Source organism: Phyllobates terribilis, unplaced genomic scaffold (genome assembly GCF_046119375.1).
Source record: "Phyllobates terribilis strain yellow unplaced genomic scaffold, ASM4611937v1 Scaffold_10__3_contigs__length_209671492, whole genome shotgun sequence".
Taxonomy (NCBI): Eukaryota; Metazoa; Chordata; class Amphibia; order Anura; family Dendrobatidae; genus Phyllobates; species Phyllobates terribilis.
The window spans coordinates 153,259,957-153,287,888 of record NW_027362770.1 but is presented as its reverse complement, the minus strand read 5'-3'; the positions used below and the strand labels follow the sequence as shown (position 1 = coordinate 153,287,888).

The window sequence follows — 27,932 nt, the reverse complement described above, 5'->3', positions numbered from 1 at the left end:
ATATACAGAGGTCCTGTGTATAATGACACTGGTGATGATATTAATATGTGGTCCGGTCATGGTGTGATGGTATTTCTATCTTGTATTTGGTATTATTCGGTCACTATCTGGTGGTAATATGTGGTCCGGTCATGGTGTGGCAGTATTTGTCCCTTGTATGTGGTATTATTTGGTCACTATATGGTAGTATTATGTTGTCTGGTCAGGAGTGGAACAATCAAAGGAAAAGTATAATAGAAACACCTCACCCCTTCTGTATTTATCACGCACTCCTGGTTTTGGCTGACAAATACCGATGTAAAATACTGACCAAATACTAAACGTGGGAAACACATCCTATGCCATAAAATATAAACTAAGAGCAATACATGCTATCATTATAAGAAACCTATATGGAAATAATCCTCCACCAGGAGGACATGGTGACTTTCCATCATTGCTCAGTTCAGATCTGTGATAAATAAGACTGCAGATTCCTTTAATAACATAACAGCAAGTTTAATTAAAAAATAGGGACACGGCTCCTTTAAGCTGAAAGCTCCCGCCCTGCAGTGATACATTGTGACGCGTCACATTCCATTAGCTCCGCCCACTTCGAATGTTTCGTTTTCCAGACAGCTGAGCTGAGGCCAGGAAGTGAATGCAGGGGACAGGTAAGTACAGCGAGGGGGAGGGGTTGTCAGGGTGACAGAGGGGCCAAGAAATACTACAGGGATCATCCTACCCAAACATGTACTCACCCTGTGGCCCTGGTACCGTGGATACAATGGGAGCTGGGCTTCTGGGTAGGGAGCAGCTGCTATGTGGCCAATGTAAACATCTGGAGGTAAGGGGGGCAGTGCTCCTATCTGGTGGGGTAGGTCTATGTCTATAGATATTAGGATTATAGAGAAGTCCTAAATATAACTCCTGGAGGTGTCCAATATTGTCGTGTTACATAGTCTAGGAAAGCTGAATAACATATACAGCATTACAATGGAGGTGATCACCCAGCTTTCCCAGACTTCAGATACACAACAATATGGGCTGTGGGTTTGCAGATTTGTCAATTATGGGTCTGTGCACACAAGGTCCAGGTGGGTGAACTGCAGGATTTATGAAGCGTCAGCGTATTTTTTTTTTCTTGATCGCTTGCTGAGCGCTTTACGGTGTTTCAAATAGTCGACAGTTTTCTGGAGTGTTTTTCAATCTCTTTTGGGTGTATTTTTGATAGATATATTTTAATTTTTTAACTCCATTCAAAAAATGATGCCAAAACACTTGAAAAGACACCTGCGCGCCTTTTGAGCCTTTCCGTTTACTTCTGCTAAAAGGTACAGTGCTCTCAGAGCCGAAAATGCCTGAAAAATGGTCAACTCAATTCTTACAACCGTTTGGCGTTTTTAGAAACCTCAAGAGGTTAAAAGACGCTCAAAAAACTCAACATATTAGCAGGAAAAGATATATACACTGCTCAAAAGAATAAAGGGAACACTTTAACACCAGAATATAACTCCAAGTAAATCAGACTTCTGTGAAATCAAACTGTCCACTTAGGAAGCAACACTGATTGACAATCAATTTCACATGCTGCTGTGCAAATGGAATAGACAATAGATGGAAATTATCGGCAATTAGCAAGACACCCTCAATAAAGGAGTGGTTCTGCAGGTGGGGACCACAGACCACATCTCAGTACCAATACTTTCTGGCTGATGTTTTGGTCACTTTTGAATGTTGGTTGTGCTTTCACACTCGTGGTAGCATGAGATGGACTTTACAACCCACCGAAGTTGCTCAGGTAGTGCAGCTCATCCAGGATGGCACATCAGTGCGAGCTGTGGCAAGAAGGTTTACTGTGTCTGTCAGCATAGTGTCCAGAGGGTGGAGGCGCTACCAGGAGACAGGCCAGTACACCAGTAGACGTGGAGGGGGCCGTAGGAGGGCAACAACCCAGCAGCAGGACCGCTACCTCCGCCTTTGTTCAAGGAGGAGCACTGCCAGAGCCCTGCAAAATGACCTCCAGCAGGCCACAAATGTGCATGTGTCTGCAAAAACTGGTAGAAACTGACTCCATGAGGGTGGTATAGGGGCCCGACGTCCACAGATGGGGGTTGTGCTCACAGCCCAACACCATGCAGGACTCTTGGCATTTGCCACAGAACACCAGGATTAGCAAAGTCGCCACTGGCGCCCTGTGCTCTTCACAGATGAAAGCAGGTTCACACTGAGCACATGTGACAGATGTCTGGAGACGCCGTGGAGAGCAATCTGCTGCCTGCAACATCCTTCAGCATGACCGGTTTGGCAGTGGGTCAGTAATGGTGTGGGGTGGTATTTCTTTGGAGGGCTGCACAGCCCTCCATGTGCTTGCCAAAGGTAGCCTGACTGCCATTAGGTACCGTGATGAGATCCTCAGACCCCTTGTGAGACCATATGCTGGTGCGGTTGGCCCTGGGTTCCTCCTAATGCAGGACAATGCCAGACCTCATGTGGCTGGAGTGTGTCAGCAGTTCCTGCATGATGAAGGCATTGAAGCTATGGACTGGCCCGCCCGTTCCCCAGACCTGAATCCGATTGAGCACATCTGGGACATCATGTCTCGTTCCATCCACCAACGTCACGTTGCACCACAGACTGTCCAGGAGTTGGCGGATGCTTTAGTCCAGGTCTGGGAGGAGATCCCACAGGAGACCATCCGCAACCTCATCAGGAGCATGCCCAGGCGTTGTAGGGAGGTCATACAGGCACGTGGAGGTCACACACAATACTGAGCCTCATTTTGACTTGTTTTAAGGACATTACATCACAGTTGGATCAGCCTGTAGTGTGTTTTTCCACTTTAATTTTGGGGGTGACTCCAAATCCAGGCCTCCATTGGTTAATAAATTTGATTTCCATTGATGATTTTTGTGTGATTTTGTTGTCAGCACATTCAACTTTGTACAGAACAAAGTATTCAATGAGAATATTTCATTCATTCAGATCTAGGATGTGTTATTTGAGTGTTCCCTTTATTTTTTTTGAGCAGTGTATATATTCATTCTTTTGAACGTTTAGGTAGCACTTTTTCAGGTAGCTTTTGGAGCAGAATTCACCTGAAAATGACATACTGTGAACATAATGTGACTGCAGACTTGTGAATCCTCACATTGCGCACACTGTCGCTGGGAATGGCAGTTATGTAACCTCAAGTATGCGATATGCATTTTTCCGGCCACATTCTAACTTGATGGGCACAGACAGGGGCGGACATATCATTGGTGCAACCTGTGCAGCCACACAGGGACCCAGGAGGTGAGGGGCCCATTTCTACCTCCAAAGCAGGTGCAATTTTGTTTTTTAAGGAGCTCTTGGGCTGCAAAGGGCCCATATATTGTTCTTGCCCTTTTCTGTCTGTGTCCGTCAGTGGGCACAGCCTTGCAAGTGTATTGAGTGAGACCAGAAACAGTCTAGTCGAAATGTGACCAGGAGTATGTATATCACATACTTGCTGTCGCGTGACCACCGGTACCGCAGAATCCTCACAATGCGCGCGATGTGAGGATTCACAAGTCTGCAGTCATATAGAGTGACTGCAGACTTGTACCTTCAACCCCTTCTTGATCTAAATGTTTGGCACCGATAAAATAAAAAAGTTTATACTCACCTCCGTAGTCCCGGGGCTCGCACGGTCGTATGACACGTGGTGCCCGTCCCCCCAATCAGCGTCTCTGTCCCCGCCTTCTTTGGAATTGAAAACGAAGTCCAGGCTGCAGCCAATCTCTGACTTCCTCTTCATGTTAAATTCATACGAAGGTGGGGACAGTGACGCCTGCTCTGATTGAGCTCCTGGCTCATGTATCATAACGGGGGCCCTGGGACTGCGAGTGCCGACATTGCTGGAACAGCGCTGGCATGGGAGATGAGTATAAGCTTTGTTATTTTATTGGGACCAAGCGTTGGGTATGAGAAGGGGTTGTCCAAGTAGTGGACAACTTCTTTAAGGCCACGGCCCCACTATCAGTATTATTTGGTCAGTATTTTTTCCGTGACTTAAGACTGGAAAACCCTTTTTAAAGCAGTGTGGCAGTTTGATGGGAGTTGTTGTGGAAATGATATTGATCGTCACTCAGCTTTCCCAGACACTTGATTGGCACATGTGCCTAGTTATACGGCTATAAGGTGTCATTCAATATTTTGCCAGAATACCTATAATTGTCGGTGACAATTCTTGTGAAGCTGAAAGGGTATACTGGCAATCAACCAACTTTCCCAGATGCAAAAATAATTTAAAAAAATTACTAAATAATAATTGATCATTAGAATTCAGACTGTCGTACCATGAAGTGACTTCTATGCGTTTTAGATTTTTTTAAAGATAGAAGATAACAGAAAAAAATAAAGTTCACCTGTTCCATCCTCTGCAATTTTGGTGAATTCAGTTTTACTTGAATTCAGTGATGATGTCACATAAATTCACTTGACCGCTGCAGCCAATCACTGTCCTCGGCAGTCTCATGACTTTCTTAAGCTAGTTGATAAATGTCTGATTTCTGGGGGAGGCTGGCCGACGGATCGGACCCTCACTAATGACAAGAACAGGTGTCGCAAAGGCTCTTGTGTAAATGGAGCGATATTGTGACTACTGCTCTATTCACTCTGTTGCTCCATTCATGCAGGGGATTTTGGGGGTCTCAGAAGCCGAGTTCCAGCAGTCATACATTTATCATCTATCCTTTGGATAGGTGATAAAGATTGTTTATGTGACAAGTCCTTTGAAGGAGTTGTCCATTCACGATATATTGATGATTTCTGGCTGCCAGAGCGAATGATGATTGGGGTGCAGCTTCTTGAATTTGACACTTAAAGGGGTTGTCCAGGACTGTTTTTTTTTTTTTTGCTAATGGAGGGTAACCTGCCTGTTTTACTCGACGCTGACTCAGAGCGGTCACCGGCGATTCAGCTTCAGCTCTTCTTCTTCTCTTCTTCTTCCAGGCTGCTCTGTCGACGGGGCGTGACTGCCAACATCATGCCTATTGACAGCCATCTGTGAATCACATGACTTCGGCAGTCACGCTCCGCCTACAGAGCAGAGCCGAAGAGAACCTGCTGCTCTGCTGACCTGACGTCAGTGGAAGCTGCTGAATCACCGGCAGGAGAAGTTTCTTACCTCTCTGTGCCAGCCGAGATCGGTACTGGGCACAACAGGCAGATAGTTAGCAACTGCCTGCCTGTTAGTTCAAAAAATTAAATGGTCCTGGATAACCCCATTAGAGAGGGCCTTTCACCAAATTTCTGATGATGTTCTAGATATTCCATGTAATGGTGGCTGCAGAGCAAAATTTCTCCTCTCTGTTGCGGAGATATTTGCTATCAAATATTTGGCAACTAATAAGTTAAATCTAATTAATTCCAAGTGGGTGTTATTAGATATTTTTCACAGGGGGGCGTGTACTTATGCCTCCTGTATGACGCTGACCAATCATAAGCAGTCAGCAACACAGATGTGCATAAGGACCGGTGAAGATGTCACCAGAATCACATGACCCGAGTCCAGCCGGAGTGTGCAGCCAATATAAGCACTGAAGATACATTACACAGCACAGAAGTGTGGAGCTATCAACTTCAGTTAGGCAACATTTTGGGTGACCTAATTAACCCTTTATGGTAAGGTATAGAAAATAGCAATTCTGCCATTGTTGTTTTTCTGGGGTTTTTTACGCGGTGATGTGTGAATTTGTGTAATATTCCTCTATCTGTTCATCCTAGGCTACTAATCTTCTATCTTAATGGCTGTGATCAGAACATCCCAGAGTTGTCCTAAAGAAGAGGACATAAGAAAACAGGACGGGTTGTGATTGGCAACAAAGTACTAAGCAAAGAGATGGTGAATATTTCACTTTACTATGTACAGAATGCCTAAAAGTCCATTAAAGGGGTTGTCCTACGTAGACAACCTTTTTGTCAAGACGATCGTCTTGGTTTGCCATCAGTGATCCATGGTTGTCATCAAAGAAGACAGAGCCCCAGTTTATGATGTCCACTTTCATTATTAGGGCAAGTAAACAATATTAAGGGGATCTACCACTGTTCAATAGCCGTCACCATGCTGCAGAGAGGAGAGTCAGTATTTTTTGGAGGACTCAACTTGACTGTTTTTACATGGTCATCCATTCATTTGAAAAGGGGTCATGCAATACCACATTTCTCCTGTAGTGGCCACTGCAGGTAAAATATCTGGTTTTCTGGTGCTTATTTTTTTGATAATAGCCGATCGCCAGAGGTTTCATCTGCCAGACCAGTGTCAATCAGCTGATGGGACAGCATTATTAAAGGGATTATTTCACCAACAACATTTTTCCAGCGGATAGGTGATAAATATATGATCTGTAGTGGGTCTAATCCCCTGGGACTAACTTGAGAATAGTGTTGGAGAATGGAGAGTTAGAGTGCATACGCGATCACCATCACTTCTATGGTCCTGAGGGAGAGTTAATGCATATGCACGATCTGCTCTCCCTTCACTTCTATGGAACAGCCCATGCGTGACCACCTCACTATTCACTTTTATGGACTTATGGGAGATTTGGTTTGTATGTGCGACCACCTCTCTTATCACTCATATTGGCCTATGGGAGAGTTTGTACGCGTTCTCGGACACCTCCCTATTCACTTCTATGGGACAGTTAGTGCGTATGCACAACTACCTTCCTATTCACTTGTATGGGACAGTTAGTGCGTATGCTCGGACCTCTCCCTATTCACTTCTATGGGCCTATGGGAGCGTTGGTGCACATGTGTGATCACCGCTCCCAAAGATATTGTTGGGTGTTGTAGTGGGGGCACCCGGCAGACCACCTCACTCATTCATCACCTATATTCTGGATAGATGATAAACCTTGTTGGTGGGATAACCCCCGTTAAATATTCCTAATTTATATTCTGGCTGCCGTTAATAATCATGCTGTACGATTAATTCTAGTTTATGTTTCAGGTTGAATATTTCCAACCAGCACCAAAAATGGGGGCAACTATAGACGTCAATGTTCCCGAAGAAATGGACGACTCTGAGACACAGTGGGGCTGGTTCTACCTGGCCGAATGTGGTAAATGGCATATGTTTGAGGTATGGGCAGCTTTATATATGTGATACTCATTCTTTTAGGGGTTTCCCATTAAATAATTTTTCCAATAAAGTGTCTGATTAACCCCTTTACCCCTGAGGGTGGTTTGCACTTTAATGACCCGGCCAATTTTTACAATTCTGACCACTGTCACTTTATGAGGTAATACCTCTGGAACGCTTCATCGGATCCCGCTGATTCTGAGACTGTTTTTTCTTGACATATTGTACTTCATGATAATGGTAAAAATTTTTCAATATCACTTGCGTTTATTTGTGAAAAAAACGGAAATTTGGCGAAAATTTTGCAATTTTCTAAATTTTCATTTTTATGGCCTTAAATCAGTGAGAGATAGGTCACACAAAATAGTTAATAAATAAAATTTCCCACATATCTACTTTACATCAGCACAATTTTGGAACCTATTTTTTTTTTTTATTAGTGAGCTATAAGGGTTAAAAGATGATCAGTGATTTCTCATTTTTACAACAGAATTTACAAAACCATTTTTTTTAGGGACCACATCACATTTGAAGGGACTTTGAGGGGGCTTTATGACAGAAAATACCCAAAAGTGACACCATTCTAAAAACTGCACCCCTCAAGGTGCTCAAAACCACATAAAAGAAGTTTATTAACCCTTCAGGTGCTTCACAGGAATTTTTTGAATGGGGAAGAAAAAAATGAACATTTAACTTTTTTTCACAAAATGTTACTTTAGACCCAATTTTTTTTATTTTTGAAAGAGTAAGGCTATGTGCCCACGATGCAGAAATGCTCCGGATTTTTTCCTGAGCGTTTCTGCATCTCCCCTGGCAGAAAATGGACATGCGGATGTGAAGCGTTCTTCACATGCATTTCCGCATGCGGGTTGACAAGCTTTTTCCAAGCGATTTTAACATCACTTGGAAGGTGCTTGACAACTTGGTCACACTATATAAATCCATGCAACCGGTATGGATTTATATAGTGTGACCGTAAAGAATAGTAAAAAAAAAAATAATAAATCTATACTTACCTTCTGATGGCCCCCGGAGTCTTGATTCGATGCGTCTCGGCTTGCCGGCAGCTCGCAGTACACTGAAGAACCTGCCGTCACATGACTAAATGACGTCAGTGCAGGTCCTTCAGTCCACCACGATCTGCCAGCAAACGAAGACAAGCACACCGCAGGCCATCAGAAGGTAAATATAATATTTATTTTTTTTATTTTATTTTTTTTTTTTTTTTTACAGGTTCTATGGTACCTGGGTCCGGAGGAGACTCTCCTCTACACCCGGGTACCATCCGCACATTAGAACGCTTGGATTACGCATCTACATATACAGTGATGCGTAATCCATGCGCTCTAATGCAAGTCAATGGTAGCGAAAACGAAGCGCTTCCGCAAAATAATTGGTAGTGACGCGTTTTTTTCCGCAATGATAATCCGCAGCGGAAATTTCCGCAGCATGTGCACAGCACATGAGGATTATCATTGGGGAACATGGCAGACCTTCTACCAAGCGTTTTTAAGCGTTTCTGCAGCCGAATTGCCGCTGCGGAAATGCTTAAAAAACGCATCGTGGGCACGATGCCTAACAGGAAAAACTGAGATCCCAAAAATTTGTTGTGCAATTTTCCCTGAGCACGCAGACGTGGGGAAAAAACACTGTTTGGGCGCACGGCAGGGCTCAGAAGGGAAGGAGCGCCACTTTTTGAATGTAAAATTTGCTTGAATAATTAGCGGACGCCATGTTGTGTTTGGAGAGCCCCTGATGTGTGTAAACAGTGTAACCCTTCCCCGCCCCCCCCCCCCACAAGTGACACCATTTTGGAAACTAGACCCCACAGGGAACTTATCTAGATGTGTGGTGAGCACCTTGAACCCCCAGGTGCTTCACTGAAGTTTATAACATTGAACCATGAAAATAAAATTTTCACATTTTTCCCACAAAAAATGTTTTTCAGTCCCCAGTTTTGCATTTTCATAAGGGTAACAGGAGAAATTGCATCATGCAACTTGTTGTGCAATCTCTCCTGAGTAAACCGATACCCCATATGTGGGGGAAAACCACTGTTTGGGTGCGTGGCTGGGTTCGGAAGGGAAGGAGCGCCATTTGACTTTTTGAATGTAAAATTTGCTTGAATAATTAGCGGATGTGCCCCTGATGTGCCTAAACAGTGGAAGCCCCCCACAAGTGACACCATTTTGGAAACTAGACCCCTCAGGGAACTTATCTAGATGTGTGGTGAGCACCCTTAACCCCCGGGTGCTTCACAGAAGTTTATAACATGTAGCCGTGAAAATAAAAAAATCTAACCTTTTTCCACAAAAATGATCTTTTAGTCCCAAATGTTTTATTTTCACAAGGGTAAGAGGAGAAAGTCGAACCTAAAAACTGTTGTGCAATTTCTCCTGAGTACGCCAATACCCCATATGTGGGGAAAATACAGGGCTTGGGCGCACGGCAGAGTTCAGAAGGGAAGGAGCACTGTGTGACTTTTTGAACGCAAAATTGGCTGGAATCAAGAGCAGACGCCATGTCACATTTCGGGAGCCCATGATGTGCCTAAATAGTGGAAGCCCCCCACAATTGAGTCCTTTTTGGAAACTAGACCCCTCAAGGATTGTATCAAGGGGTATAGTGAACATTTTGAACCCAGAGGTACGACACAGAATTTGATAACATTAGGTCATCATATTGAATAAGTTGTCATTAGTCTCGAGTGCAAGTGCTCGCTATTTGAGTTTGCATCGGGTACTTAGGTATGCACCAAGTATCACGGGTGCTCGAGTCCCTGCCCGCATGTTTCACGGTTGTTAGACACCCAAATAAACCATGCGGGGATCACTCGTGCATGGCAGGCGATCCCAGCAACGTTTTTTTTGGCTGTGAAGCATATGGGGCAGAGACTTGAACACCCATGATACTCAGTGCATACCCGAGCACCCGATGCGAACTCAAGTAGCGAGCACTTGCGCTCAACACTAGTCGCCATATCGTCATCATTTTTTATTTTTTTTTCATTACTTTTGAAAAAACCCCAACCCCAACCCTAGCCCTAACCCTAGGCCTAATACAACCCTAACCCTAAAGTTTGACAGCTGTCACACACTAAAAGACGCTTTTTTTTTGTAAAGACTAGTTTTTGCATCGCCATATTTTGAGAGCTAGTACATTTACAGCGGTACCGCATTTATATCTTTTTTTTATGTTTTGGCGCTTTTACACAATAAAAACTATTTTCTAGAAAAAATTATTTTTTTGTATTGCTTTATTCTGAGAGCTATAACTTTTTTTTATTTTTCGGATGATGGAGCTGTATGGCGGCTTGTTTTTTGCGGGACGAGATGACATTTTCAGCGGTACCATTTTTATTTACCTTTTCTTTTTGATCGCGTGTTATTCCATTTTGCTTTTTTTATTTTTATTTTTTTACGTGTTCACTAAAGGGGTTAACTAGTGGGACAGTTTTATAGGTCAGGTCGTTCCGGACGCGTCGATACCAAATATGTGTACTTTTATTGTTTGTTTTTAATAATGAATAAATATTGAGGGTTCAATATATTTTTATTTTTGGGAAATTTATTTATTTATTTATTTATTTTTTTACTTTTGCACATTGTTCCACTATGGGACTTTCACTTTTTGCAGCCTGATTGGCTGTATAACATAGAGAGCAGCAGCTCCCTATGCCCTGCAGCCTGTCAGCACTGCACACAGGGAAGACATTACTTTGGTGTTGCACTGCGCATGACCAAAGTAACGTCCTGCCTCCTGGTGACCCGGATGTTGTCATGATGACATCGGGTCGTCATGACAACATCTGGAAGCCGCCGCAGACATTGCTGGAGGCCGGCAAGAGAGGTGAGTATAGTGGTCACCTCCCCCCTTATCCCCACAATTCTTCGATCGTAGCATTGCGGGGGTTAATGTGCAGGGAGCGGTGCGGGACCGCTCCCTGCACATAGCACCGGGTGTCAGCTGACACCCGGCGGCGATCGCACCGCATGCGAAATGGTACGTAGCTGGTCCATAAGTCCCAGAGCGCTGCTACGTACTATTACTGACCTCGACGTAAAGGGGTTAATACTATTTTTCCTCTTGGAAATGAAATGTATGAATATATTAACAAGTAGTTTTCACCATTCTCTTGTTAGCAGGATTTCTCCTTGTGGAGAGTGCCAAGCTGGCGTAAGGAGACTTATAGGCCATGCAATGCTCCTCTGGGAAGAAGGCTCTTTAAAGGGTCTATGTCTATATTGACTTTTATGATTGCTACATCCAATAAGTGGCACCAGAAATCATTTTCCTTCTTCTGAAAAGGCTATTTGCATATTTAAATTACCAGTTAAACATTGCATGGCCTAAAAGTCTCCTTACATCAGCCTGGCACTCTCCACAGAAGGAGGGGGCTCTATTACAGGGGTTGGTCCTATTAAGAAAAATATGAATGTGAGATTTCTGACCACGGTTACTTTTAACCGGAAGACCCTCTTCTCTTCATGTCTGGCAGACGACGTCCTCTTCCTGCTGTTCAATAAGCAGCCAAGAAATAGAGCAGCACTACAGAGTGAATCCACACGGTTCGGTCAACTTTAGGACCATGAAGTTCAACTACACATTAGACTTTATAGGTGAGCAGTTTCTCAGCCTTTTCTTCTGTTCTCTTTTTTTTTTTTATATATACATATACTGTATACCGATGGTCTCCATTCTGCTCCCTCCACTCTGCTGAGAGTAATAGCTTTGGAACAACTTGAGACCCTCAGGATGGAGACCACTGATCTATATGCCATTTTATTTCTATGACACCAGTTTCATTTTAGCCATGTGATGCTTCACCTTTTGGTTTTCGCTGGCTTTATATTTGGTTATTTGAAAATTAACTCTTATTTAAATCCAGATTTTATGTTAAATGTATTTTTTAAATATCTGTTTTGTGTGTTTTTTTTTTTTCATATCGCCATCCATATTAAAGAAAAAAAATCTGCAATTTTCCCATTGGCCACAAGGTCTAACATTTGACTTGCCAAGGTCATTGAGGAGGAGGCGACCTGTGACATCACCTATTGTGAATGCTGTATTCTGTGTTAACTCCTCTATATACAGTAGATAACACAGGATCCACCATTCACAATAGGTGATGTCACAGCTCACCTCCTCCTCCTCTGTACCATGACTGATAACACCTCTATATACAGTAGATAACACAGGATCCACCATTCACTAATAGGTGATGTCACAACTCACCTCCTCCTCCTCCTGCACAATGAATGATAACACCTCTACAGTGCATTGTGAAAGTATTTGGCCCCCTTAAACTTTTCTACCTTTTGCCACATTTCTGGTTTCAAATATAAAATTCAATTTTTTTGGGGGACGAATCAACAACAAGTGGGACACAATCGTGAAGTGGAACGAAACTTTTAAACTTTTTTTAACAAATTCAAAACTGAAAAGTGGGGCGTGCAATATTATTCAGCCCCCTTGAGTTAATACTTTGTAGCGCCACCTTTTGCTGCGATTACAGCTGCAAGTCGCTTGGGGTATGTCTCTATCAGTTTTGCACATCGAGATGCTGAAATTCTTGCCCATTCTTCCTTGCAAAACAGCTCAAGCTCATTGAGGTTGGATGGAGGGCGTTTGTGAACAGCAGTTTTCAGCTCTTTCCACGTATGCTCGATTGGATCCAAGTCTGGACTTTGACTTGGCCATTCTAACACCTGGATACGTTTATTTTTGAACCATTACATTGTAGATTTTGCTTTATGTTTCGGATCATTGTCTTGTTGGAAGATAAATCTCCATCCCAGTCTCGGGTCTTTTGCAGACTCCCACAGGTTTTCTTCCAGAATGGTCCTGTATTTGGCTCCATCCATCTTCCCATCAATTTTAACCATCTTCACTGTCCCTGCTGAAGAAAAGCAGGCCCAAACCATGTTGCTGCCACCACCATGTTTGACAGTGGGGATGGTGTTTTGAGGGTGATGAGCTGTGTTGCTTTTACGCCAAACATATCGTTTTGCATTGTGGCCAAAAAATTCGATTTTTGGTTTCATCTGACCAGAGCACCTTATTCCACATGTTTGGTGTGTCTACCAGGTGGCTTGTGGCAAACTTCAAGCGAGACTTTTTATGGCTATCTTTGAGAAATGGCTTTCTTCTTGCCATTCTTCCATAAAGGCCAGATTTGTGCAGTGTATGACTGATTGTTGTCCTATGGACAGACTCTCCCACCTCAGCTGTAGATCTATGCAGTTCATCCAGAGTGATCATGGGCCTTTTGGCTGCATCTCTGATCAGTCTTCTCCTTATTCGAGATGAAAGTTTAGAGGGACAGCCGGGTCTTGGTAGATTTGCAGTGGTCTGATATTCCTTCCTTTTCAATATGATCGCTTGCACAGTGCTCCTTGAGATGTTTAAAACTTGGGAAATCTTTTTGTATCCAAATCCGGCTTTAAACTTCAGCACAACAGTATCTCGGACCTGCCTGGTGTGTTCCTTGGTCTTCATGATGCTCTCTGCACTTGAAACAGACCCCTGAGACTATCACAGAGCAGGTGCATTTATACGGAGACTTGATTACACACAGGTGGATCCTATTTATCATTACCAGTCATTTAGGACGACATTGGATCATTCAGAGATCCTCACTGAACTTCTGCACTGAAAGTAAAGGGGCCGAATAATATTGCACGCCCCACTTTTCAGTTTTTAATTTGTTAAAAAAGTTTAAAATATCCAATAAATTTCGTTCCACTTCACGATTGTGTCCCACTTGTTGATTCTTCCCAAAAAATTAGAATTTTATATCTTTATGTTTGAAGCCAGAAATGTGGCAAAAAGTAGAAAAGTTCAAGGGGGCCGAATACTTTCACAATGCACTGTATATACAGTAGATATCATTCTCGGTGAGATCAGCTAGAGGGGTCTGGCGGTGGCTCAGCGCTCATAGAGAACACAATATGTAGGAGGGATAGCTGACAGCCGAATGATCGTAAGATCTTGCAGCCAGTTTGAATATTGCAAGATTTCTGTCTTTAACTTTCCAATAAAATAAAAAATTAAATAAAAAATGTGGAAAAATAACATTAAAATCTTTTACCTGTATTGAGAACAATTAAGAAGTTCATTTCATCACTTTATATTGACTGTTGTAGAGCCTTGTCACTTTAAGAATCAGCAGCATACAGGTGAAGCCAGGCGAAACGTACGTAAAGGGCGTTTCACCACCGCACCGCTGCTCGTAGTTTGGGCAGCATGAATCAAGCGGCAGGTTCCTTCTTTTCCTATGCGACCCTTCAGTGGCTTTTTTTTGGCGTAATACTATGTATTCTTACAATACTGATGGTAATTAAAGGTAAATGTTCGCTTTATGTATTATTTTAAGCTTTCTAAAACCTCCTGAAATACGAAGGCTAGGGAACGGGACTTGTTTTTCTTATCAGAAGATTTTGTTGATTGTTGTTGTTGTTGTTGTTTCCTTGTGCAGGAATGAAACAGACCAATTTATCTACCGGGAAACAAAGGCCAGTAAAACGAGCCCCTTTTTCCATTTCAGCATTTAGGTAATTGGTTGTAATTTCTAAAAATCATATTGACTACACTCATATAAGAATGTCTTAGGCTATGTGCCCACGATGCAGAAATGCTCCGGATTTTCTCCTGAGCGTTTCTGCATCTCCCTGGCAGAAAAAAACGCATGCGGCTTGTACATGCGGCTTGTACATGCGGCTTGTACATGCGGCTTGTACATGCGGCTTGTACATGTGGATTGTACATGCGGATTGTACATGCGGATTGTACATGCGTTTTTCCTGCCAGGGACATGCGGATGTGAAGCGTTCTTCACATGCATTTTCACATGCGGGTCGACAAGCGATTTTAGCATCACTTGGAAAGTGCTTGACAACTTGGTCACACTATATAAATCCATGCAACCGGCATAGATTTATATAGTGTGATCAAGTTAGTTAAAAAAAAAAGAAGATAAAAATGGTAAAGAAAAACACTATACTCGCCTTCCGATGGCCCCCGGTCTCCTTATCCGATGCGTCCGGTCTTCCCGGTGCCTCGCGGTTGTGTAAAAGGACCTTTCATGACGTCATTTAGTCATGTGACAGGTCACGCGACCGCTGACGTCAGCGGTTGCGTGACCACGTCACATGACTAAGTGACGTCATGCCAGGACGCATCACTATGGAGACCAGTGGGCCATCAGAAGGTGAGTCTAATGTATTTTTTTTTATTTTAAATTCTTTTTTTTTTACAGGTACTATGGTACCCGGGTCCGGAGGAGAGTCTCCTCTTCTCCAGACCCAGGTACCATCCACACATTGAATCGCTTAATATCCGCATGTGCACATGTAGTCATGCGGATATTTAGCGATTCAATGGCGGCGAAAATGCCGCGATTACGCAAAATCATTTGTAGTGCTGCGGATTTTTCCGCAATGATAATCCGCAGCGGAAGTTTCTGCAGCATGTACACAGCACATGCGGATTATTATTGGGGAACATGGCAGACCTTCTTCCAAGCGTTTTTTAAGCGTTTCTGCTGCGAAATTGCCACTGCAGAAACGTTTAAAAAAATGCATAGTGGGCACATAGCCTTATTTACAAAGGAGAAGACCTTTTTATTGGGGGGTTACCCACTGAATAGATTTACCACCTACCCTTTGGATAGGATCGCTGGGGGTCCCACCACGAACACTCACACCAAGCCCAACAATGGAGGTCCTAAAGCCTCCTATGTTAATAAAGCAGTGTGCCTACTTGGCCACCATTTGAATGGGTCTGACATAATGGCTTACTGTGGGTACAGAAAGTATTCAGACCCCTTTAAATTTTTCACTCTTTGTTTCTTTGCAGCCATTTTGATAAATTCTAAAAAGTTCATTTTTTTTCTCATTAAAGTACACTCTGCACCCCATCTTGACTGAAAAATACCCAGAAATGTAGAAATTTTTGCAAATGTATTAAAAAACAAAAACTTAAATATCACATGGTCATAAGTATTCAGACCCTTTGCTCAGTATTGAGTAGAAGCACCCTTTTGAGCTAGTACAGCCATGAGTTTTCTTGGGAATGGTGCAACAAGTTTTTCACACCTGGATTTGGGGATCCTCTGCCATTCTTCCTTGCAGATCCTCTCCAGTTCCGTCAGGTTGGATGGTGAATGTTGGCGGACAGCCATTTTCAGGTCTCTCCAGAGATGCTCAATTGGGTTTAGGTCAGGGCTCTGGCTCGGCCAGTCAAGAATGGTCACAGGGTTGTTCTGAAGCCACTCCTTTGTTATTTTAGCGGTGTGCTTAGGGTCATTGTCCTGTTGGAAGGTGAACCTTCGGCCAAGTATGAGGTCCAGAGCACTCTGGAAGAGGTTTTCATCCAGGATATTTCTGTACTTGGCCGCATTCAGGTTTCCTTCGATTGCAACCAGTCGTCCTGCCCTGCAGCTGAAAAACACTCCCATAGCATGATGCTGCCACCACCATGTTTCACTGTTGGGATTGTATTGGACAGGTGATGAGGAGTGCCATAGTTTTATCCACACCTACCGCTTAGAATTATCACCAAAAAGTTCTATCTTCATCTCATTAGACCAGAGAATCTTATTTCTCATAGTCTGGGAGTCCTTCGTGTGTCTTTGAGCAAACTCTATGCGGGCTTTCATATGTCTTGCACTGAGGAGAGGCTTCTGTCGGCCACTCTGCCATAAAGGCCCGACTGTTGGAGGGCTGCAGTGATGGGAGAAAGTTCCACAAAGTCAACTATCTCCCTACTGCATCTCTGGAGCTCAGCCACAGTGATCTTGGGGTTCTTCTTTACCTCTCTCACAAAGGCTCTTTTCCCACGATTGCTCAGTTTGGCTGGACGGCCAGGTCTAGGAAGACTTCTGGGGGTCCCAAACTTCTTCCATTTAAGGATTATGGAGGCCACTGTGCTCCTAGGAACCTTGAGTAATGCAGAAATTCTTTAGTAACCTTGGCCAGATCTGTGCCTTGCCACAATTCTGTCTCTGAGCTCCTTGGGCACTTCCTTTGAGCTCATGATTCTCATTTGGTCTGACATGCACTGTGAGCTGTGAGGTCTTATATAGACAGGTGTGTGACTTTCCAGATCAAGTCCTATCAGTTTAATTAAACACAGCTGGACTCCAATGAAGGTGTAGAACCATCTCAAGGAGGATCACAAGGAAATGGACAGCATGTGACTTAAATATGAGTGTCTGAGCAAAGGGTCTGAATACTTATGACCATGCGATATTTCAGTTTTTCTTTTTTAATAAATTTGTAAAAATTTCTACATTTCTGTTTTTTTCAGTAAAGATGGGGTGCAGAGTGTACTTTAATGAGAAAAACATGAACTTTTTAGAATTTACCAAATGGCTGCAATGAAACAAAGAGTGAAAAATTTAAAGGGGTCTGAATTAGTGTTGAGTGAGTATGTTCTATTAACCCTTTCGCCGAGTATGCTCGGGCCGAGCTCTGAGTATTTACAGCTGCTCGGTGATATGTTTGAATCACTCCCGTGTGTATGATTTGCTACGGTTTGACAGCTTTAATACATGTGAGGAATGTGTAAGAAGCAGACATTCCTCACATGTATCAAAGCTGTCAAAAAGTCGCAAATCATGCACACGGGAGTGATTCAAACATATCACCGAGCAGCTGTAAATACTCGGCGAAAGGGTTAACAAAACATACTCGCTCATCACTAGTCTGAATACTTTCCATACCCACTATATAGGTTGCATAGGAGCTTTATACACAAAACTATATAAGCTTTTTATTCTAGACTTACAAAATCATTACATTGATAATTTTTGGTGCCACATCCAATAGTTATAAAGGCGGACAGATATTTTATTTAAATAAAGTCTGTCATCAGCCTTTTGCTATTTAACCTCAAAGCAGCATAATGTAGGGCAAGAGAGCCTGATTCCAGCGATGTGCCACTTATTAAGCTGTGTGTTGTAGTTACAATACAATCAGTGTTTTATCAGCAGGAGATTATCACTACAGGACTAGATCTAACATGCAGGCTAGTCAAGCTCAGCTGTGTAACCCCGCCCTCATCACTGATTGGTAACTTCCTGCCAATCAGTGGTGAGGGTTGGGTTATAGAGAGCTCAGCGTTCAGATCACTGCTACAATCTACAGCAGAGAAAACAGGGATTTTATCAAAACTGCATCAAGCATCCCAGTAAGTGACACATCACTGGAATCAGGGTCTCTGCCCCTACATTCATGCTGCTCTCAAATTACATAGCAAAATATGCTGACAGAATCCCTTTAAGAAACTGTAATACCGTACAAGGGAATTGTTATATATGCAGATGTCTTAAAGTGAACCTGTCTGGTTTCCTGATGTTTGTATATATTTTTATTCCCTCCAGGAAACATTTCTGTAGATGTCTGTGCCGTTCCGTTGTTTTTTCTCCTAGAAATGTATTAATTAATTGACAGCTGGGTGTTATCAGTTGGTGGCCGGTCAATACATTGTCCAATTACTGCTGGTTATAACAGATTGTATAGACACACACCCCACCACCCCAATTTTGACAAGGAAAATCGTAACCTAGTTGTCAATTTATTCATACATTTCCAGGAGGAATAAAAGAGGAATTACACAGGTTATAAGATTAGGTACTCTTTATTTATTATTTGTTTGAGAAGTCACTGTCCGTAATGGTGACCTGTCCCCTTTAAGAATATTTAGAGCTTCCCTTTACAATGCATGTTATCTGTCTATAGATCTCAGGCTATATGATATAGTTTTATATCATATAAGTGTTAATCTAATTTAATAAAAAATCAGACACATGTTTATATCCACACAATAAATGTTTTATTGAGACAACACAACTACGCAATAAAAAAATAGAATTTAAAAGTTAATCGTAAAAACAAGGAACAATGAAGGCAAGGAGAGGCCAATGAGAGACCCCAAATAATGAAAATAAGAATACAATAGAGAGGATAGCCACCAGATGGCAGAATACTACCAAGGAGTAATAATAACTAGTGATGAGCGAGTGTGCTTGTTTAACCCTTTCACCGAGCACGCTCTGGTGCTTCCCCGAGCATCTTTCGGCGTGCTCGTATATTATGTTCGAGTCATCTGCATGATTTATGGCTGTTAGACAGCTTCAACACACGTAGGGATTGCCTGGTTTGTTAAGAAATCCTCACATGTTGAGGCTGTGTAAAAGCCATAAATCATGCAGACGCAGGGACTCGAATATAATATACGAGAATGCTGAAGATGCTCGTAAAGCACCCCAGGGTGTTCGGTGAAAAGGTTAAACGAGCACGCTCGCTCATCACTAATGATCACGAGTATATCTATATCAATCAATCGATCAGGATATATATATCCACAAAGTTATCTAGATTTGGTGCAATCTATTGCACAAAAAATAAACTCCATAGTGAAAAAATAAAGATGCATTACAATCAGACATACCCCCAAAAATTAATAATAGAATGTATCACCAGAACCCGACATGTGTTTTGACCCTACTTCATCTTTCTCTCCTTTCCTTTATATAGTTATGTTCATATTTTAGCTCCTGAGTATTTCTTTCTGTCCTAGTTACATCTGTGACAACGGATCTATCCCTTTGCCGTCTCACTGGGAACACGTGAACAACTCCGAGCCCTATCAGCTCATCCCTTTGATCAAGTGTTGTAACGAGTACAATGAAGTAGCCAATCTCTTTGCGGAATCCATGGATAAGAACCGGATCGTAAATATTCTTAGGATACAAAACTTAGATTTATGGGAATTTTACTGCCGGTAAGCCTTGATATGGTAAACTCTTAAAGAAACAGTTCAGCTTTAGTTAACTTAAAGGGGTGGTCTGAAACTAACACTGATTTAATCCTAAGTGTCTGTCTATTTAAAGTAATAATCTAATAGCTTTGTTAATATTTTACTTAAAAGTTCCCTGCCATTCTACTTTAACTGTTTTTTTTTTTTTCCTTTACAAACTTTCTGTTTGACATTTCTTTTAAAAATCCCCAGTGCATGCTGGGATACTCAAATGAGACGTCATATAGGGGCAGAGGCTGTTGTGCTCCCCATGAAATGAAGGATAATCAGTGACATTCGTTTCCATGGCTTGGCGGCTAGTCCCTATTCTACTGAGCATGAATCGGTTGTCAATCCCAACATATGCTCAGTACGAGCTCCCTTGTCATCGTGCGATAGTCTTCTCAGTGCACAGTGACAGTGAACTCTCTCGCCGGCTCTAATGAGAAGTGACGAGGCGGCGAGTGCGCATTGTAAGGAATGCAGAAACCAGCCCCGCCCCCGAAAATGACATCAGTTTCTGAGGTGGGGCCGGTCTTTGCTTTTCCTGACCGCCGGGTTTTCTCCCTACAATGTCCACTGACAGTGCACTCTCTTGCCTGATCGTCACTTCTCATTAGAGCCAACGAGGGAGCGCACTGTCACTGTGCATTGAAAAGAATATCGCACAGTAACAAGATCCTACTAGCCAACCCCTAACATGGCGATCACTTATGACCCTTCCTTTCAGGGTGGGGGCAGAGGCTGCGGCAGGATGTTGGAAAAGAAAAGTGTTTGAGTAGAGAGGGAACAATAGGAAATTTTTCATTTAAAAAATATTAGAAAAGCAATTAGATTATTACATTAAATTGATTTAATCCTGAATGTCTGTTAATTTCAGCCAACCCTTTGACCCAATTTCGATGGACATGTTACATAATTAAATCCATATGTTTCTTATAGAAAGAAATCTCAGCTGAAGAAGAAGAAGGGTCTGCCTGAAATTGCAGAAGAGATGCTGTTTCATGGGACTAGTAATGAATTTGTGAATGCTATTTGTATCCATAACTTTGACTGGAGGATTAATGGGATACACGGAGCTGTTTATGGGAAAGGTGAGACCCCTGCTCTTCACCGTCTTTCCCCAAATCTCTCCTTTCACTCCCAGGTCTCAGAATCTGGAGACACAAACCAATTTTTTTGCGTTTAGAAGTTTAAAAAAAAAATTCAAAATAATGTAATAATACCTTAATTATACCGGTTTTCAAAATAAAGTGAACGTTATTTTTTCCGCATGGTCAACCTAGTAAAAAAAAAAAAACTCCATGGAGCACCAACGGCAAAATTTCATTCCCATTCCGCCCGACAAATATTTTTTTCTTTTTTTTTTTTTAAGTACTTTGTCATAAATTTAAATGTGGCATAAAACTCTAATTTGGCCTGCTAAAACAAAAAGCCCTCATGGCTATGTTTTTAGATAAAAAAAAAAAATGATGGCTCTTGAAGATGGAAATGAGAAACATTGCAGCAACTGAAGGGATTAAAGGTGAGTATAGTAGAATAGAGTTCATATTTTATTTACATTATACTTTTTATTTTTTTGGTGGGGTGCTATGACCACTTTTGAAGAGGACCTGTCGATATATGTAATTTTTTTTTACATGGTGTAAATGCCGCTGTTCTCCTGAATCCGGCGATGTTTTTCTTTTGTTCCTGCTCCTCTCTGTTCCTGAGATACGGCTCTCTCTTCCCTATATATTAATTTTGGTCTTTTTAGTCAACTGGGCGTGATCCTCAACTCTTCTTTCTGGGCCACGCCTACTTGACTAGGAAGGCTAGATTTATATACAGGGAAGAGGAGGCCATATCTCAGGAACCGAGAGGCGCAGGAACAAAAGAAAGACATCGCCGGATTCAGGAGAACAGCGACATTTATACTATGTAATTATTTTATTATTTTTGTAAATGCGCCTTTTTTTCATTTTAGGTACATACTTTGCGAAGAACGCATCCTTATCAAGCCAGTACTGTAAAAACACCGGAAAGCACGGAGAGACGCTGAAACTGCATGGAGTGACCTCGGGCTGCTGTCAATTTCTCCAGAAGAAATCTATGTTTTTAGCTCGAGTCCTCGTGGGGGAATACGCCATCGGAGACAGCAAATACATCCGACCGCCGTCCAAAGACGGAACCCTGACTAACTTGTATGACAGCTGTGTGGATAATCCCTTCTCGCCGCTCATCTATGTCATATTTGACAGCAATCAGATCTATCCGGAATATCTGATTCATTTTGATTGATACTTTTGTTTGTTTGTTTTTTTAGTTTATTATTTAAATTTTACTCTTGATAGGAGTTCGATTAAAAGTCCGATAATCCAGCACTCTGTAGTCTGGCACTACCAACAAGCTGAGAGTGACGGACAAGGAGGATTTCATCATAGTCCCCCAACTAAAAAGGTCAGAAAGTCCGATAGTTCAAAAAACATGTAAACTTCTACTGTAAATCTTCTGGTGTTTTGAAGGTTCCGAAATAATTTAAAGGGACGGTTCATAAAGTCTTGTGATGCCGGATTCTCAAAACTTTTTTGCCTTTTGAGAAACTGAAATATAAAACCCGGTGGATATATTCACCTACTTGAAATCCTGGACATTACTTGTGTAGCGTGGGTTTCTCTAATTTTTTTTTTTTTTTTATTTATTTTTATTATGGTGGTTCCTGTGCAGGTGAGTAAGTTTATTTCTTTTATGTCCTTTCTATCAGCCAGGCAGAAAGCTGTCCAAGGTGGGAAGAAGCCTGGAGGATGATGATGTAGCAGAGCGGAGTGTGTAATTGTTTTTGATGTAGCAGAGCTGATTGATTTTTTTTTTTTTTTTTCATTCTTGGTGACCCATTTACTAATACCTTTTTATTAAATTTTGAGTCTTTAGATTGGAGTCTCCAATTGAAAAAAAAAAATCCTTCTGGAGGACCCAACAGGTCTTCGTATTCATTGATTTGAATGATCAATGTGTAATTCCTAATTTTCCCTGTGGAGGCACTGAAGGCAAATAGAACAGGTGCTAAATTATCCTACTGGAGGTCTCAGTAGTAGGATCCCTTGTGATCAACTTATCAATGGGGCACCATGGGGTTATTGCATCTTGATGACTCATATACTAATACCTTTGTATTAAATTCTGATATCTTTAGATAGAAATCCTCAATTGAGGACCCTCATGAAGAAAAAAAAATTCTTTTGGAGGACCTAACATGTCTTCGTATTCATTGATTTTTGAATGATCAATGTGTAATGCCTAATTTTCCCTGTGGAGGCGCTGCAGGCAAATAGAACAGATGCTAAATGATCGCTGGAGGTCTTAGTAGTAGGATCCCCTGTGATCAGCTTATCAATGGGGCACCATGGGTAACTATAGGGGGTGCAGACGTAGCAGTTACACTGGGCCCCTGTAATTCTTCCTCATAAAAGACCCCAGTATTATAGTAGGTGGGTTTCCGTTTCATTGTACAAATTTTACATTGGGCCCATGAGCTCAAGTTAAAATCCCTTTAATGCATTTTAGCATCTTCAGTATTACAGCCACGCCCAGATTTTATGACTTGGGAAGACTCCCAGTCAAGCCTTGACTTGGGGTCATATTGCCTATGCAAAAATTGTACCCCTTTCCCCCACACACTGGCTGCCTGAGTGAGGCCTAGCTGTACATTACACTGTTAAAGAAACTAATAGAATTGATCTCTGTGTGCCCTGATGCCAAGACCTCCAGCTGTAATCTGTGAGAGCAAACCGAATCAAGTGTTCAATTTCTCTGCAGCACTCCCGCAGGTGAAAGGAAGAATTACACCTTTCCTAATAAATCGGTGGGCTGCCCATCTTATTTATGGACAGATGGGAATTACCCTTTAACTCAGAAAATGGGTGTTCTATATTGATTAATTTCTTTAACCCTTTGGCGGCAGTTCACGATTTATATGCAGCCATGGGAGCCGGCTTTGTTACATAGCCGACATCCGAGAGTAACTGCTGAGATTGTAGCTGTCTGCTATTTCTATAGTTTACCCTCTTACATGTAGCTGTCCGGCATTTAGGAGGTTAGGCACGGGGGTGGGGTCTCGTTTCTGATTGGGGGATGCCAATGGATTATCACGGCAATACCGGAGGCCCACTGTAGGCCCTTCTGTCTACCGGGCTTCATAGGAGACTGGTAAGTATACACTGGACTGCAATGCCGCAGTACTGCAGTCGATCTTATGGGTGATTGAGTGATTGTAGGATTCAAGTACCCTAAGGAGACTAATTATAAAAAAAAATTGTAATATATTTTTTTTATTATTATTTGATTTATAAGTTTATATTGCCCACCATTTTAGGTAATGGGAAAATAGCTCAATCTAATAAAAAAAAATAATATTTGGCCTGGAAAAATAATCAAAATGGCCGAATTGCTGATTTTTGGTGACCTCGCTGCCCCAACAAAGAGCTATTAAAAAGATCCTAAAGCTAAAGGGACCCCAATAAAAACTCCAGCCCCCATTCAGTTTTACTAACTGAAAAACAATGAAGTCGTGGCGGCTCAAAGAATTTTTTATTTTTTATTTTTTTTTAAGCAGTAGAAAAAAAAATCAGTACAAACTTAGTATCGCTATAAGCGTACTGATTTGTAGAACAAGGTCACCTTGTCATTTTTATGCAGAGTGAATTTTGTGGAAAACCAAACCCAAAACGCAATGGTGAAATTTCTGGTGTTTTTTTGTTTATTTTTTCCCCCCATTTATCAGTACATTATATGGGGAAAATGAATGGTGTAACTCAAAACTATAACTCGTCCCGCAAAAATTAAGCCCTCCTAAGGCTATGTTGAAAGAAAAGTAAATAAATTCTAGCTCTTGGAATAAGGTAGGAAAATGTGAAAGGTGAAAAGGGGTTAATCGAAGGCTTTTTTTTGTTATTTTTTTTGTTCAGAACCTTCGTTAAAGAGTGTCTGTCTGTTTTAGGCGGACCTGGAAACCATTGATTTTGTAAGTGTGTAATACTTGATTTTACCTCTGGAGGCACTGCAGAGAAATACAACACTTATTGCCGAGTAGTCTGATTGATATCAATAGGCTCTAACTGTAAAATGGCTGCTTTGTTTTGGTGACATCTACCAAAAAAAAAAAAAAAAAAATTGGAAAAATGGTTCAAAAGTTGGTAGAACAAGAAACTCAATGAATATAGTACAAGAAGACTGAAGACCCGTCTAGTACGAGAATTTTTGTTTCCATGTTTTGTGTTGGCCAGCGTGTCAACACTAAAAGAAAAAGTTACCAGTAAATATAAGCCCTTTAGTGGTTTTGTTTTTTTTTGTTAAAAAGTTGTACATTTTGAGTGTTTATTACATTATATAATTTAATTTAATTATTCTCTGGACTGGTGACTTAGAACCAGTGTGACTGCCAAGATAGCTCCCACAGGGGTCGTAATAATCCAATGATGCCCTCATCACTCCCTTTTATAAGACTGGGTGACAACCTAATGGCCAGAAATTATGTTGTCAAAAAAGGGCAACTGATTGAGGGAAATGTATTAAAACTAGGGCAAAGGAAAAGTGAAGCAACTGCCCGCAGTAACTAACATAATGGCACTTCAGAGACCGCCAATATGCCTTATTACAGGGGTCACCATGTGGCTTTATGACTTTTTTTTACAATATCTGAATCCTGTAGTGGGTGCTCAGCCATCTAATGACAAACGAGCTCCTGCTGTTATGTCTAGGATTGGACAAATTTTCAATCCCAGCTGCTTAATCTCTTAGATGCTCTTCGATCAGCCCTAATTTAGAAGTTTCTAGGATACACTTCTTTAGCAGGGTGAGAACACAAGAATTACACAGACATTTGATTTCCAACAATCTCCAAGGTTTGAAGGAGTGTTCCTTTATTTATACCCTTCATGAATATAGGCGTTCCATACATAAATGTAGGCGGTTCATACATAATAGCAGAATTAATAACTGAATATTAAGAAAAAGATACTCCCTGTATCCACCCAGCTTAGTCCCACCCTTGCACAGTTCTTTCTTTCCCCTACCAATTCCACAGTTGGTAATCCTGCCAATAAATGGATTTAAAAATGCTGAGGGATGGGGCGGTTGTAAGTCCATGCTGCCAGATATCCAATGTGAGACCAAATGCAGTGTGGATGCAGTTTTTTTATTTATTTTGTCAACGCGTTTCGAGGTATTCAAGCTCTTCATCAGGACAAAACCACAATTGTGTCCTGATGAAGCATTTTGAATACCTCGAAACTCGTTGACGAATAAAAAAACATCCACACTTCATTGGGTCTCATATTGGATATCTGGCAGCTCGAATTTACAACCCCCCCATCCCTCAGCATTTGTGTGCTATCTACTTGAGGGTTCTGCAGCAGCCTTTATGTGCTTTCAAAAGGGGTTCTGACTGTCACAACCTGACCAGGCGAGGTGCAGAAGTGTGGGGTGACCATTTATTTCATTACACTGAAACACTGGGAAATCTGCCCTTAAAGTGAAATTACTGCCAGTCACCAGCCTGCAGCGCCGCCTGATGGCTGCATGTGGTCACTGCACAGAGCTTGTACACAGAACAGCTTTTACCTTACCCTTTGTTTACCGGAAAAAGCCTTATTGCACTTTTTTTTGTCTCTCCAGTTTCTTTTCAATAAACGGGATTGACCGTGGGACTGCCTTTCCTATTGGTGTTCCCCTCAACTCGATTGGTCTGCCATGCAGCCTTAGGTCTCACAATGCTATGTATGGAAGCCTAGAAGGGCCCTTAGACCCTGCCCTCATAATCCTCTGAATGCCAGTGTAAAACTGACATGCATAATAAATGAAAAAAAACAACATTATTGGTATTGCCACATTCGGAAAACCAACTGTGTAAAAAAATAAATAAATTTTTTTAGAATTTTTTTCAATTTAAAAAATGCCTTTAAAAAACCCTGAAATTTTTGCATTGTTTTCCTATTATTGACCCCTTTTTTTTCCCCCTAAGAAATGAAGTATATTTCCCAAAACGACCACAAAAGAAAAATATATATACATCCACTCTGGGGGGGGGGGGAAAAAGCTATGAAAAAAAAATAAAAATGTTATGGAACGTGGCACTCTTGGAAGGTGTCCATCAAAAACGACTTCCCTTTTCCTTTGTACTAATTTTAACAAACTCCTCCAGTTACTTATAAGAGACCTGCTCTGTAAAAAGTGACGCCTCGTTACTCTTTTTATGCTGTGTTTCATACTATGGGCAGGTGTAGCTAATGTCTTATCTAAATGATTTCCACTGCAGCACAACTCTCCTCCACTAGAGGCACTATAATGATGCTTATAGGGGCTTTTCATCGATTTCTCCTACTAAGCATTGAATAGGGAAGCCTAGGCCTGTACACGCTAAAGTATTACACCTACTCGGATTGAATCCAGATATAATTGTTGTTTCCCATAATGCTGTTGATATCAATGAGTATTTCCTCAAGAAATTATTAGGAACTGGCAGCAACTATACCAAGTTTTTGTCTCTATGAGACTTTAGGGTTGGAGATCTGTGTTGAGTGAATTGTTGCTGTACTGTGGGGTGCGAGAATTTTGGTATGTCATTCATATGAATCACATTGTTTTTTTTTTTTTTCTATTCATTTTTTGGCCTATTGACGACTCCAAAATAAAATGTAAATATGTTCTAAACCGTATGTAATGAGTCTCGTTATGTCACACATTTACAATTCAATTTTGGGTAACTTTCGGTTCACACCGCTCCTTCTTCAGGCGTTCTTTACTTGGAATGCACCAGAAAAAGCGCTTGCGAAACTCTCAAGGGAACCTGTGTTTCTTTTTTTTTTTCTCTTTAATTTTTTGGCCTATTGATGACTTCACAATAAAATGTAAGTATGTTGCAAACCGTATATCACACATTCACAATTAAATTTTGGTTAACTTTCTATTTCACACCGCTCCTTTTTCAGGTGTTTTTTTTTTGCTTGGAATGCACCAGACAAAGCGCTTGCGAAACCCTTAAAGGAACCTATTCATTTCTATTCAAGAT

The 27,932-nt window shown here is 41.6% G+C and overlaps 1 protein-coding gene across 2 annotated transcripts; it reads left to right on the top strand.

Annotated features, from left to right (window-relative positions):
* Nucleotides 1–553: 553 nt before the first annotated feature.
* On the top strand, nucleotides 554–27,574 carry PARP11 (poly(ADP-ribose) polymerase family member 11). 2 transcript variants are annotated; one of them, XM_073649948.1, is made up of 8 exons: nucleotides 554–653; nucleotides 5,731–5,848; nucleotides 6,956–7,087; nucleotides 11,586–11,706; nucleotides 14,565–14,640; nucleotides 19,670–19,873; nucleotides 20,831–20,982; nucleotides 21,855–27,574. In XM_073649948.1, the coding sequence occupies exons 2-8, from the start codon at nucleotides 5,846–5,848 to the stop codon at nucleotides 22,166–22,168; spliced, it is 1,002 nt and encodes a 333-aa protein (XP_073506049.1). In that variant the 5' UTR covers nucleotides 554–653; nucleotides 5,731–5,845; the 3' UTR covers nucleotides 22,169–27,574. The 2 variants fall into 2 exon arrangements, with proteins under 2 accessions (XP_073506049.1, XP_073506050.1); XM_073649949.1 differs by lacking the exon at nucleotides 554–653 and adding an exon at nucleotides 681–826.
* Nucleotides 27,575–27,932: the final 358 nt, after the last annotated feature.

Coding starts and splice junctions, on each gene's coding strand:
- PARP11 (XM_073649948.1), top strand. Junction 19,874..20,830: donor TTATGGGAATTTTACTGCCG/GTAAGCCTTGAT, acceptor TGTTTCTTATAG/AAAGAAATCTCAGCTGAAGA. Junction 20,983..21,854: donor CGGAGCTGTTTATGGGAAAG/GTGAGACCCCTG, acceptor TTTTCATTTTAG/GTACATACTTTGCGAAGAAC.